General features: G+C 40.4%; 1 protein-coding gene across 2 annotated transcripts in view; it reads left to right on the forward strand.

Annotated features, from left to right (window-relative positions):
* The window catches only part of LOC126195383 (uncharacterized), a 93,353-nt gene extending 79,850 nt beyond the window's left edge, over window positions 1-13,503 (forward strand). For both annotated transcript variants that reach the window (XM_049933967.1, XM_049933977.1), the window contains 2 exons: window positions 6,727-6,880; window positions 12,429-13,503. In XM_049933967.1, coding sequence (XP_049789924.1) covers window positions 6,727-6,880; window positions 12,429-12,514 — 240 coding nt within the window. In that variant the 3' untranslated portion in view covers window positions 12,515-13,503. The remainder of the gene's footprint in view (window positions 1-6,726; window positions 6,881-12,428) is intronic.
* The last annotated feature ends 283 nt before the right edge of the window (window positions 13,504-13,786 follow it).

Below are 13,786 nucleotides of genomic sequence, written 5' to 3' on the forward strand. Positions count from 1 at the left end.
TATCATATGTTTTCAAGTTTGAGCGTGTCGTATTTGCGATGCTTTCTACAAAGGAATGTAAATAACGAGGATAATGGCCTCTTTTTTTTCACCTGTGCCTCTGAAAGGCACACACTAATGGCTTTTTTCCAGGCGACTGTCACGCAGCTGGGTGCCCACGACTCATTACGTGAAGGTGGTCACTTAACTTTCTTACTGAAATTTATGACACCAGTTTGCATTACAGTGACAGTCTCATATTAAAAATTTCACAGGTCGAGAATTTGCGTTGCAAATGTGTAGCAACAAAATCCTATGAAAATAATAGTGTTCAAAAAGTTTTCGTCGGCGTTGTGACACATTCACGCATTTACACACATTTCATAACTCTTAAAGTACGATTCTTGGTTTCCAACATCCTTTTCCACAAATCAGAGTCCCTAACCACTACTCATTATTCCTTACCTTATTACACATATACATATTCGTCGACACGTCGATCTTGCGTCGACACTTCAATATTTCATCATAATTAATACGTAGCATAATCAGATTCCTCATATAGCATCAGCTTATTGATCATAAACATACCTCAACAGCAGAATACACATCGTCGTCGTAAAAATAACATCATAACACCTCAGTCAAATCTCAAAAACGTCGTAGATTTCTGCAATAATGTCAAAACCTAAAAAAAATTCTCTGCTCATTTCAATAGTGTCATCTATCTCACACGTACTTTAAAATCATGCTCCCTTACCAAATACATCATTCAAAGCTCTCGTAGTATCACAATGGTTCCGAAAAATATGAACAGTTCACAAAGTACAGACAAAATACAATTTCATAAGTGTGAAGTTACCCAACTGTGTAACTGCGTAAACATGTGTCATTGATGTTGTAAAATAAATGTTTATCTCTCAGTTAAATGATCAGATAGCTGTGTAATTTGTGTGTTAGAGAAATATGGTACCGATGTGTAAAGTTGTATAAGCAAATGCCTTATTAGCTAGGGCTCCTTGTGTTTGCCAGACACATGGTACACAAAGCAAGCGTGTACCCCCCTGAGGATTACTCAATAATACCCTCAGGTGTTACAGATTACAGCAATGGAATGAAATGTATCACGGAAAACCTTTGTATCATTGTACTTCAAATATCTTTAAAAATAAATGTTTTAAGTACAAAATTAATTACTCAAATACGTGTACTGTAGCGCTAAACTGTGCGTCTTGTTGTAAGATAATCTCTGTATAAGTGTCGTAGTTATCGTCCTCCGAAAGCTAAGTTCCGCAAAAGTCAATGTACTTACCTCGTGATAAACAAAAGTGAAATGCTTTGCGTATAGATATCTTACTTACTACGCTTATTGCCGTGATGAAGAAAGTACTGTGCTGTAATGTATTGTGCTACGGAAAAGGCTGTCTCCTTGTAGCTATACCACAAAAGTTACTACTAAAACATGTTTTACTTCCCAGAAGAATTCAGAAAAGTGTGCAGATATAAAACAGATACAGCGCAAAAGCAATAATATAAATTGTATTAGTAGCGTCGTGATAAAATCGTGTAGCTATCACATAAACTAACCACTGTGTCATCTGGTATCTCACAGAAGGTACTTTAAATCCTGAATGTATTTTCAAGTAAACCAAAATGTTGCATTAAAATCTTATTAGTATTACCAGTATATGTTCTAAGTATGTAAGCCTTATAGTTGTTACGTAATCGTGCAACTAACAAGCAAGAATGTACACACACAATAACACTGTGTTGTCTGTTCACAATAACAATGCATTCATAATTTCTGTTTAAATAAGTTCTCTTGGTTATTGACTGGATATTTAACTTCAAACATTGTTGCATATTAGCAGATTCTAAGTCTGACAAAGCATACTAGTAATGTAAAGTGAAAAGTTATATGGCGAAGACAAAGTTAAAAAGCATTTTACATGTGAAATGTGGTGTAAACCTTTACTCTTCCTAGTACGCAGAGTTTCAGCTTCAACGAAATTATCATGTGGTATATGGTACATCGGTAAAGAATGCTCAAATTTTTCTCAAGGTTAGCGTCTATGTTATTTTTCTCTGAGCCAGCCAGCGCACGTGGCTGCCTGCGGTGCGAGTCATTGTCTGCTATCTCTTTGTTGGCGTGCATCGTTATTGGGATTAGGAGACCTAACTTCTACAAATTCACCTTGACAAGAAGGCCCTGCCCTGTTTGAAGCTCGCCAGTTCTGATGGAATTCAGGTCTGTCGTTTTGTCGGTAGTTTACATAGTTTCTAGTTTGTCGGTCATGTGGTGGAGAATTTCTCCCGGAATCGTAACTGCGTGGTGAACCGTTGCGTCTGAAGTTATTCTGTCTCCCTTGATAATAATTATTTTGGTTCCCATATTGTCTGTTTCTATGGTTGCCTCTGTCACATTCATTACTACGAAAATGCGATCTTTCTCTGTAACTATTACTCTGCCAGTGGTTGTCATATGGGTGGTGTCTGTTTTGGTCACGATTTACGTTTCAAGAATAGCCTTGTCGTGTCCAGTTATTATTTCTGTCATCGCGGAATTGGGACGGATGTGGCCTGTAATTGTTGTGTTCCTGTTTTCGCGTTCCGCAATTGTCAGTGTCGATTTCCAATTCTTGTAACAGTCCCTGAAAAGCTTCAATGTCGTCTTTGCAACGTCCTGCCAAAATAATATGTCGTAAATTTTCAGGCAATTTGATTAAGCAAATGCGAATGAGTTCTGAGGGGCTGTATGGGTTTGACAGGTACTGATTCTTGTGCAACATGTCTTCAAAATATTTCACAAGACTGGAGAATTCAGATTGTTCGAAACGTTTCATCATTATGATGCTATGTTTTACTCGGTCTTGTGTAGCTTGAGACCAATACGCTGAGAGGAAGGCATGATAAAATTCTCCTTCACTGTGACAATCGTGAATGACCGATCACATTCTTACAGCTGGTTCATTCTCTAAATAACCACACATAAATTCTAATCAGTGCTGTAATGACCAGTTGGGAGGAAAACAATGAGAGAATTGGTGGAGCCACGCTTGTGGATGAATGTTGTTGCCAGAATTCTTAAATTTTTTAAATTTACGTGTAATAATGAACAGCTTATAGTCAAAATCATCATGTCGGCGAGTCGCATATCGGTCATTGATACGTCGTTTCGGCGGTTCCATTTCAAAATTCGGTGCACCTTGCCAGTTTCTTTCATAACTTCCGAAATGTCCTGTGTTATTATTTTGTGGTTGTTCCGTATTTCTATGTCCCTCTTCCCGTACTGGAGCGCGAGTGTCCTCTGGAATATGTAATTCTTGTATTACTTGTTCCAGCTGATCTTGTACTTCCCGGATTTCTCTTTGTACTATGTGTTGATTTGATTTTGATTTTGTTTGAATTTTCTAATTTGTTCATACTCTTCAGTGTCCGTGAAGGCTACAGGTCTTGTGTCATTCAGATCATCATCTACCTTTGTAGATAAGTTAGTGAACTGATCTGAAAGTTCGGCTACTTTATCCGATAGTGAAATTATTTCCTCTGTGTGTTTTTCTGAACCAAGTTTCAGAGTGTCCATTCGTGTTGAAATCGTGTCTACTGTGTCCTTTAAGTTTTCCTGAGTTTTTTCAAGTTGCGTAACCGAATCGGTAGATGCAACTGAGTCAATTTTAGCTTGCAAGGTGTCGTGATTTTCATGAACGATAGTTCGCAGTTCTTTTATGGCGGCTTCGTGACTCTATAATGCATTTTCATGACGCGAAAAAATAGGTTGGAAATGCTCACAAATTTGTGTTTTTACGTCATTACAGACTTTTTACATTTCGATTCAATCTTATGTAACTCAGTAGTTAAATCTTCACGTGTTTGTTCAAGTGTGGTGTCTAACCTCCGAAGATTTTGTTCCATCGTGTCTAACTTTTGAAGATTTTGTTCCATTGTGTCTAACTTTTGAAGCTTTTTCTGTGTGTGTCTCTGATTTTGTTCCATTGTGTCTAACTTTTGAAGCTTTTGTCACATTTGTTGCATTAATTGTAATAACAATGCACTGGTGTCTGAAACTTGTTCCTCAGTGCTTTTCGGCAGTGAATTTGCACCGGCAACATTCACATTTTGACAAGCGGAAAATGTGTCTTGACTCATTTGAGAAAACGGTGAGAACCCAAAACCTGAGTCTCCAGTATTTGCAATATTGTGTTCTGTCATTCCCGCTTCCTGAGGCGAGCTGTTGCCGACCGATCGATCGATAATGCTTCCCTGTTCACTACCTGTTTCACTGTCTACACCATTATTTGACGCCCGCTCCATTTCCCTATGCACAGTTACCAAATTACTACTTTGAATGTCTGTTAATTCATTACACAGTGGCGCTGGTAAGCTACGCTCGTCGTCACTATTATTTCTTAGTTTACTTTGGAGCCTAGCGTTACGTTTTTCACACGCCATTATTGTCCCAATATTTCACACGATAACACAGAAAATCACAATTTGAAGAGCAAAAATAAGAGAACACATTAACATAGCGCCGAAAATAATATCTAGTTAATTGCAAGCGCAGCTGCGAAATACATGGTGCAAATCTACATGCATGCCACAACTGTTTTAATGTACAACAATGAAAGACTGCAACTACAAAGGAGATTCTCTCTACAACTACGCGCTAGCAATAAACAAAATCTACACTAATTACACAAACTACAAGAAAAAATCAGAAGATTCCAGTGAGGTATCCTCAGCTAAGGGTCGACATATGAAACGTCCCCTTAGAAAAATTATACATGACTGTGTTTAAACTGACACACAATATTTTTTGCGCAACGTAATCTGACTTTCAAAAATCCCTACAAAAGAATGGTCTTGACTAACATTAACCTATACCTTTCACAAATCACTTACCTCACAAAAATCTTCGTTACTCGAACTACTGCAATACAGCGAGCGCCACTACTGCCAGCTAAATAAAAGATTCAAACTACTGAAGGCATTAACTACTGACAGGCATAGTTAGCAAATGAAAAATTTTAATAGAGAACAAAACATGTATTTACCTTAATAGTGTTGAAAACTCATAATATACATAGCAGTTCATTTCTCACCCCACATCCACCACTGCTGGCGGCTCACCTCCAACTGCGCCACGCTACGCGCTGTTAACATCCAGCTGCCCAACACTACAATGGCAGACAACAATGCAAACTAGCCACAGACTGCACACAGCACAGCCAGTGATTTTCATACAGAGCGCTACGTGGCGTTACCAATATAAAAACCTAAACAGCCTACTTACAGATGTTTAGTGTGTTTCGAATGCATAAATGTATTAAACTGTAAAACAGACAACTAAGAAGCTTGGGGCACGTTATTACGAATCTCTCGAGTTTAAGTTACAGATGGTCAATATGTCCTCCACAAGTGATACGAACAATATCACATCAATACTCGAATTCTTCCCGTACTCGGGTAAACATGTTCATCGTCATTGATGTTACTGCAGTACGGACCGAATTCTTTAACTCGTCTATGTTCTCTGGAACTGTTGGTGCAGAAACGTTGTCCTTAATGAAACCCCACAGCCAGAAGCCACAGGGCGTCAAATGGAGAGACCATGGAGGCCGACTGAGAAATGCTAAGTCGGCGGTTGCTTGACGACCAATCCAACGGCTAGGTACAGTTTCACTCAGATATCCACACATTTAGCGACTCCAGTGAGGAGATGCCCCGTTCAGAAGTAACATAGCAGGATACTGCTGATCGTTAACCGTATTGCCATAATAGAAAAATGGGCCGTAAACTGGGATGTCGCACACAACAGATTGACTAAGGGTGCATCTCGTACATGTGGATCCTGCAGGAGCCAAATTCGAAATTCAGATTTTTTTTTCTTGAACTTTCTCTCCCTATGGTGCAAAGTCGCTTCATCACTGAACACGATGCGTTGTGCGAAAGTGTTATCATCGTCAATAGCATTCCGATGCTCGTGAGAAAGTGCCACATATTTCCGTTTGTCTTCATGACATACAGCCTGTGACTCCGTAACTTGTACAGATTCGTATCCAATCGGCGACTCAAAACACGCCAGACTGTTGTTGTAAACACTTGTAACTTCCGACTGGTAAGACGAGTTGATTTTGTAGGACTACGTTGGAAAGCGGTATGGATTCATGCGACACTTTCGAGGGCGGCCAGGGTCCTTTCCTTTACATACACATCCTAAGTCTACATACTGTCGATAACATCTGAAAATGTACCATGCAGTTCGAGGATCAGTCTGGTACCTCAGCCTGAAACGTCTTAGCACTGTACTCATGAAATTCCACTTCGCAAACTCTAGAACATAAAATGATTTCTGCTGGCTTGTAGCCCTTTTGCAACATGTGCCGTAACCAAGGAAACAGAAGACAGCCAGCGGCAAAAAATATAAACTAGAAAAAGTATTGACATTTGATGACGTACAGAGGATGATCGATGACAGTGAATCCAAGGCGTTGGATTGTGCAGTAGTCACAGCCCTTACGTATGGTATGGAATTGTCATGCTGGAGAGGAGGGTGCATTTCGAATCCGTGCTATCAGTTTTCTGAGCTGTTTGTGGGCACAAGAAGTGCAGGTGAATTAGCATTTTGTCAGTAAACAGTTGGACAAGGCATTTCCCGCGTATGTTAAGTTACTCAATACCCAAGAGTTGACAATGACTGCCATCGGCACCAACACGTAGCGCCTTGCTGACAGCTTTGGTGGTTTCCAGGAACGCCATCGGCTGATCTTCTGGTGTCTCATCATCAACGTGGCTCTCCTCATCATAGAGGCCGCGCTGTTCCCGTTGACCATCGTCATATTCTTTGTGTATGCCAATACCATTGAGGCGGTCATCACTCTACTTCTCGGTCTCGGAGACTTCGGTAAGTAAATCTCTTCTCCAGAAACATTATCCATTACCCGATATAGGAAAACGTATCCTTTTCCGTCTAATTTACCCATATTCCAATTGCTGACGGTTTCTCACTTTGATTCATGCGCATGTATTCCATAACAAGTCGCCGTTGTCTGTGAGCTTAAAGCGTTCAGTAACACCATTTTTGGTGGCCTAATATTTCAATCATTGTGACGGACTAGATTACCTCAGCAATGTTTTCCGTTTGTGCTGTTATTTAAATGTGACTCTAATTCGATATTCGATGTACCTCCCTCTAGCCTCCCCCCCCCCTGCCCTCCTCCACTCTCTCAATAGGTTTGTCTGTGCGTCCATATATGGGGATTCGTCACTGATTGCGTACTACACAATACAGTATGTGATTTACGTCTGGTACGCTAGCAATTAATGGAATAGACCTCCGTAAATACTGGGTGACAAGAAAGTCATTATAAATTTGAAAACTGAGTAAATCACGGAATAATGTAGATAAAGAGGTACAAATTGACACACATGCTTGGAATGAGATGGGGTTTTATTAGAACCAAAAAAATACAAAAGTTCAAAAATGTCCGACAGATGGCGCTTCATCTGATCAGAATAGCAATAATTAGCATAACAGAGTAAGACAAAGCAAAGATGATGTTCTTTACAGGAAATGCTCAATATGTCCACCATCATTCCTCAACAATAGCTGTAGTCGAGGAATAATGTTGTGAACAGCACTGTAAAGCATGTCCGGAGTTATGGTGAGGCATTGGCGTCGGATGTTGTCTTTCAGCATCCCTAGAGATGTCGGTCGATCACGATACACTTGCGACTTCAGGTAACCCCAAAGCCAATAATCGCACGGACTGAGGTCTGGGGACCTGGGAGGCCAAGCATGACGAAAGTGGCGGCTGAGCACACGATCATCACCAAACGACGGGCACAAGAGATCTTTCACGCGCCTAGCAATACTTTTTTTTTGGTTGTAATAAAACCCCATGTCATTCCAAGCATGTGTGTCAATTTTTAACTCTCTATCTACATTATTCCGTGGTTTATTAAGTTTTCAGATTTATACTGACTTTTTGATCACCCGGTATTTTATGAAATTTGTAGTTAATTTATGAATTCCTTCGAATGTACTGAATAAAAACTTAATACGTTCTCTTATATGTCCTTCCATAACTGATTACGTAGCGTACAATACGTGAGTTAAGTCTGGTACAATAGCAAATGACGTAATGTGGACTACCTCTTCCACGTTGCTATCTGTTGTTCTGCGATGTTAGCCGTAGGAGGATCTTCAGCGTTACGTAACAGCTGTTTATAGTTTTCAGTCTCGAGTACTCGTAGTTACAGTTGTTATTATGTGACATTTGATGGTGTAGCCTTTGGACAGTATTCTGTCCACGCGTATTTTTTAATTATGGCGTGTGACGATATTTGTGTAAGATAAATCCATTATATACACATTGTAAAACGTGATGCACTTACGTTATGCCACGCATGCATGTAGAATTGTGATACTATAATGTTGTTATGGGTATGTAATCTGTTAATGTTTTAATCTATATGATGATGTATGCAGACAACGTTATTCTCTTCCACGTTGGTATATCACGATTTCACTTGCTTGAAAATGACGCAATGTCGAAATTAGCTAACCGCACAAACTATGTACATGAAGAATGTTAATATACAACATACAGCGATCCATATTTCCATTTGATAAATTTATATGATTTGTGAACTGGACCATGCTACAATACTGTTGTCACCATCTTATCTCCTAAGGAAGGTTAGGGGTCACCCTAAGAGAAACAGGGCCCAGTGAATCGTAACGTGACGTCTCCTCTACCAACAACAGAGCCTATGCAATCATAAAACTTCATATTTTTACACCTTGCAAGACGTCAGTTCCTCTCTTTCTCACTGATAAAATGGATTGTCGAAGGATACTATGGTTTTACGCTTCTCGAAGAGTGGAAACTAAGCGTTATTTTGCACTAGCAGTAAGTTGCCAATATTTCAGTAGGCTGGCGTGTTTCCACTAATTGGTTACTGCTGTAAGTTTTAACCGACACAGTTCCCTCATACATAACTACATCATCTGCGAAAAGCTCAATATTCCATCTGACGCTATCTGCTAGTTTTTTAATGTTGAACATGAGCAGCAGCGGCCCTAATACTCTGTTCTGGGGCATACCGGATGTTTCATTTACTGATTTTATTTCATATGGCTTTAAGGTCCCATTTTACAAAGTGAACTTACGAAATCCTTTATAAGATTGACAGTTCATAGTACTGATATAAGTATTGATAACTTCATTTCCAATCCGGTTAAGAAAAGGGCATATGTTCATGTGAAATTTTCTATTTGAAAATCACGACTACTATCACTTCTCAAACCATGTAGCTTCGCCCTGACTCACCCTCTATATCGATTTTGGGTAATTTCCAAGAATGATTGCCAATCGAACATGTGGGCTCCTAACGATATATATCGAACGTGCGACTCATGTCGACCATAGGATTCTGGTGGCGCGAATTATGGTAAACGTGTAGTGTGTTGCCAGGGGGACATATTTTATCGTTTCCGGTGTTAATAGCAATAACTGAAAGCGTTGTAGTTTCGAGTGCCGAGAGCCTCACATGACGAAATCAAACTCCTCGTTTATATAGCGTGGAAAGTTGTATCTCTTCAGATATCTATATTTATACAACTTGAGGTTGCCTGGAAAAATTTATCCTACTGATAACCCTCTGCTATCTCTCGACTGATATAGCAAGAGTGTACCCAGGTTATGGGAAAAAGAATTGCTGCTGGCAAGCTTACACAACACGAGCAGCAGTGCACGAATAAGACGTGGTTGACGAGTGAAGTAGGTAAAGGTACTACTCGTACTATCATATATTACTAACTGTAACTTAATAAACGTTCGTCTTTTGTCGTTGCTCTAGTCAATATCTAAACTCGCGCCACCAGAGTCGTGTGGTCGACATCGTGTCGCACGTTAGATATATATCGTTGGGAGCTCAGGCGTTCGATAGGCAATCATTCTTGGAAATTACCCGATTTTGGAACGGCTGGTACCAAGTGTTTACAAAAGGCTAGAAAATACCAGCCAGAGCTGCATTCTTCGATATGGTAGATGAGTAAGGTCGATTCTCCATGAAGCTGTTTGAAAGTCAGGGACGTCATCCGTGCTGAAGATACGTAAGATGTGTTGCCAAAGGAATATCCTCACAGTCTTCTGGTAGCAAATTTTGCGGGAAATCAAAATACCGTACGTATTCAATCAAGAGCGTTATGTAATACAGCTGGACAGAAGAGTTGGTCATCAATAATACCGCACCACAGTTTCACTGAGAAACGTCTTTGAAAGTCTATTTCCACAGCAGAGTGCTGATTTTCGTCTGCCCACAAGTGTAAGCTGCGCGCTATCACCCTTCGAAGTATATACCTTTCCTCCTGACTGACCCAGTAATTTGGACGAGGTTGAGCTTCGTAAGTCATCCACAGATCCCGTTGGATTATTAACTTGACAATCATACAATTAATGTGTAACAGGACTTTGAATATCAGTTGACTGGTACCACGTTTCCCCGGTAAATACGAAATTGGCTATGTTGTGACAAATATCCTACGACCTTATCCTGTTAATAACTACGGTTTGCTTTTATTCTTGGAGAATGATTCTTTTCTTACAAGACAGAGTAATCTAGGCATCGTCTATTCAAATGAATGATTTGATGATGATCTTGCTCTCGACATGAACCTTGAAGTTCAGTGTTTGCGGTTCGGGTTGAGTTGGGGGGGGGGGGGGGGGGGCGGTTTTACTTGTATAGTTGAAATCGCTGCTGTTAGACCACCTAAGACGTCAGTGTCTGCAAATAGAAGTAGATACCTTAGGGGTTGCGAAGCAACTCATTTCGCTTGATACTGGTAAGTCTTCAGGTCCAGATTGTATACCGATTAGGTTCCTTTCAGGTTACGCTGATACAATAGCTCCCTAGTTAGCAATCATATACAACCACTCGCTCACCGATAGATCTGTACCTACAGATTGGAAAATTGCGCAGGTCGCACCAGTGTTTAAGAAGGGCAATAGGAGTAATCCATCGAACTACAGACCTATATCTCTCTGACGTCGGTTGGCAGTAGGTTTGCAGTAGGGTTTTGGAGCATATACTGTATTCAAACATCATGAATCACCTCGAAGGGAACGATCTATTGATACGTAATCAGCATGATTTCAGAAAACATCGTTCTTGTGCAACGCAGCTAGCTCTTTATTCGCACGAAGTAATGGCCGCTATCGACAGGGGATCTCAAGTTGATTCCGTATTTCTAGATTTCCGGAAAGCTTTTGACACCATTCCTGACAAGCGACTTCTAATCAAGCTGCGGGCCTATGGGGTATCGTCTCAGTTGTGCGACTGGATTCGTGATTTCCTGTCAGGAAGGTCGCAGTTCGTAGTAATAAACGGCAAATCATCGAGTAAAACTGAAGTGATATCAGGTGTTCCCCAGGGAAGCGTCCTGGGACCTCTGCTGTCCCTGATCTATATAAATGACCTGGGTGACAATCTGAGCCGTTCTCTTAGGTTGTTCGCAGATGATGCTGTAATTTACCGTCTAGTAAGGTCATCCGAGGGCCAGTATCAGTTGCAAAGCGATTTAGAAAAGATTGCTGTATGGTGTGGCAGGTGGCAGTTGACGCTAAATAACGAAAAGTGTGAGGTGGTCCACATGAGTTCCATAAGAAATCCGTTGGAATTCGATTACTCGATAAATAGTGCAATTCTAAAGGATGTCAATTCAACTAAGTACCTGGGTGTTAAAATTACGAACAACTTCAGCTGGAAAGACCACAGAGATAATATTGTGGGGAAGGCGAGCCAAAGGTTGCGTTTCATTGTCAGGACAGAAGATGCAGCAAGTCCACTAAAGAGACAGCTTACACTACACTCGTTCGTCCTCTGTTAGAATATTGCTGCGCGGTGTGGGATCCTTACTAGGTGGGATTGACGGAGGATATCGAAGGGGTGCAAAAAAGGGCAGCTCGTTTTGTATTATCACATAATAGGGGAGAGAGTGTGGCAGATATGATACGCGAGTTGGGATGGAAGTCATTAAAGCAAAGACGTTTTTCGTCGCGGCGAGATCTGTTTACGAAATTTCAGTCACCAACTTTCTCTTCCGAATGCGAAAATATTTTGTTGAGCCCAACCTACAAAGGTAGGAATGATCATCAAAATAAAAAAAAATCAGAGCTCGAATAGAAAGGTTTAGGTGTTCGTTTTTCCCGCGCGCTGTTCGGTAGTGGAATGGTAGAGAGATAGAAGGATTGTGGTTCGATGAACCCTCTGCCAAGCACTTAAACGTGAATTGCAGAGTAATCATGTAGATGTAGATGTAGATGTAGATGTAGATGTAACTTCTCATCCAGGTCCTGTGCTGTGTTATGGTTGTCTGCAAATTTTTGTGTTCACCACAGCCTCTGGTCTGAAACAAAGGTTGCAGTGCGTTTGTGTCGGTTTTGCAGGTCTGGAGCTGTATTTCCTGTGGGTGGTGTTCAGCTACTACCGCATCATAGAGGAGCGAGCGCCGGGCGTCGTGGCGTCCGTGTAACACGGGACGGGTGCCGGCCGTGCTACGGTAGTACGGCGGCCACGTCTACGGCGGGTCGATGGAGTACCAGAAGCGCCAACTCGCCAGCCGGAGTCCTCCGTCCTGGAGGGTGAAGTTGCTGTCGGCGTAACGCAACAGTGATACCCACGTCACACACATGACAAAGTCAACCGTTATTCTGCTCGTATCAGTTTAACTCCCTGTTAAACAAACGTCATACAGATTTTTGCATTTTCTGCTAGGTAAAATCATGTGCAGCACTAATTTCATGTTAGTCGAATGATTACTAATATTATGTTCCTGATCCATCCACTGTCACTCACCCACTGATCCAAACACTAGCATTATTCCTACTTGTATGAATCACTTTCAAACATTATATTACAATAACGCGAAGCATTATGGTCAGGAATGTTTGTTAAACTTATTATATATCTGAAACATTTTTTGCAAAATTTACTTCCAGTCATAGGGGGAGCAGCAGAGGTAATCTGGAGTACAGAGTCTTTATTCATTACATACACTGTAGATAAGCATCGATTCTATGAGATGTAACAAGACTTTTGTATCAACTGTAAAATTTAGTTCTTGTGGCAGGACAAGTCTCGAAAGTGACCTCCCCATTTATATCAAATATAAAAATTTATAACTTCCTTCCTCCTCTCTTCCACAAATAAATTTAGACGAACACCCATGGGCCCAATTATAATATGTACTATATTTTGTATTTATGTGACATTATTCCCAGTGATAAATGTATCTTGTTTCTAAATACTTTCCTGCTCAATTAAGTGTTCTACATTGTAGATAATATTATTATGTAAATAAACTCGAATTAACTGGATCAGTGACACCTTTATGTGAAATGTCACTTTGGGGTGCCTAACTTACCTCTTTAATATCTGCTCTCCTGCAATGGGAACAAACATCGTCATTGTACAGATCATTCTTTAATGACAACAGAATAAAACATTGCTTACACCTTACAATCTCTCCAACACTTCATTATTTTCTTAATTATTACTGAACAAGGTTTCTTTTTTTTTAAAAAGTAAAGAGATTCGATATAAAAATTGAGGTACACAAGTGTTAACTTATGTATGCCTTCTGTCAAAAACCCAAAGGTTTATTCGACGACTGGAGTTCGTTATTAGAAACAGTTATACTGTACGTGGTACGTTAGTGCATTCCTAATGAGAAAATTGGAAAAATTAGTATTAAAAGAGACGCTTACCGACTGTTATCCTTCCAGTGCGAGTAGAACAGGGAAGA

Source organism: Schistocerca nitens, chromosome 1, assembly GCF_023898315.1.
Source record: "Schistocerca nitens isolate TAMUIC-IGC-003100 chromosome 1, iqSchNite1.1, whole genome shotgun sequence".
In the NCBI taxonomy this organism is placed as follows: Eukaryota; Metazoa; Arthropoda; class Insecta; order Orthoptera; family Acrididae; genus Schistocerca; species Schistocerca nitens.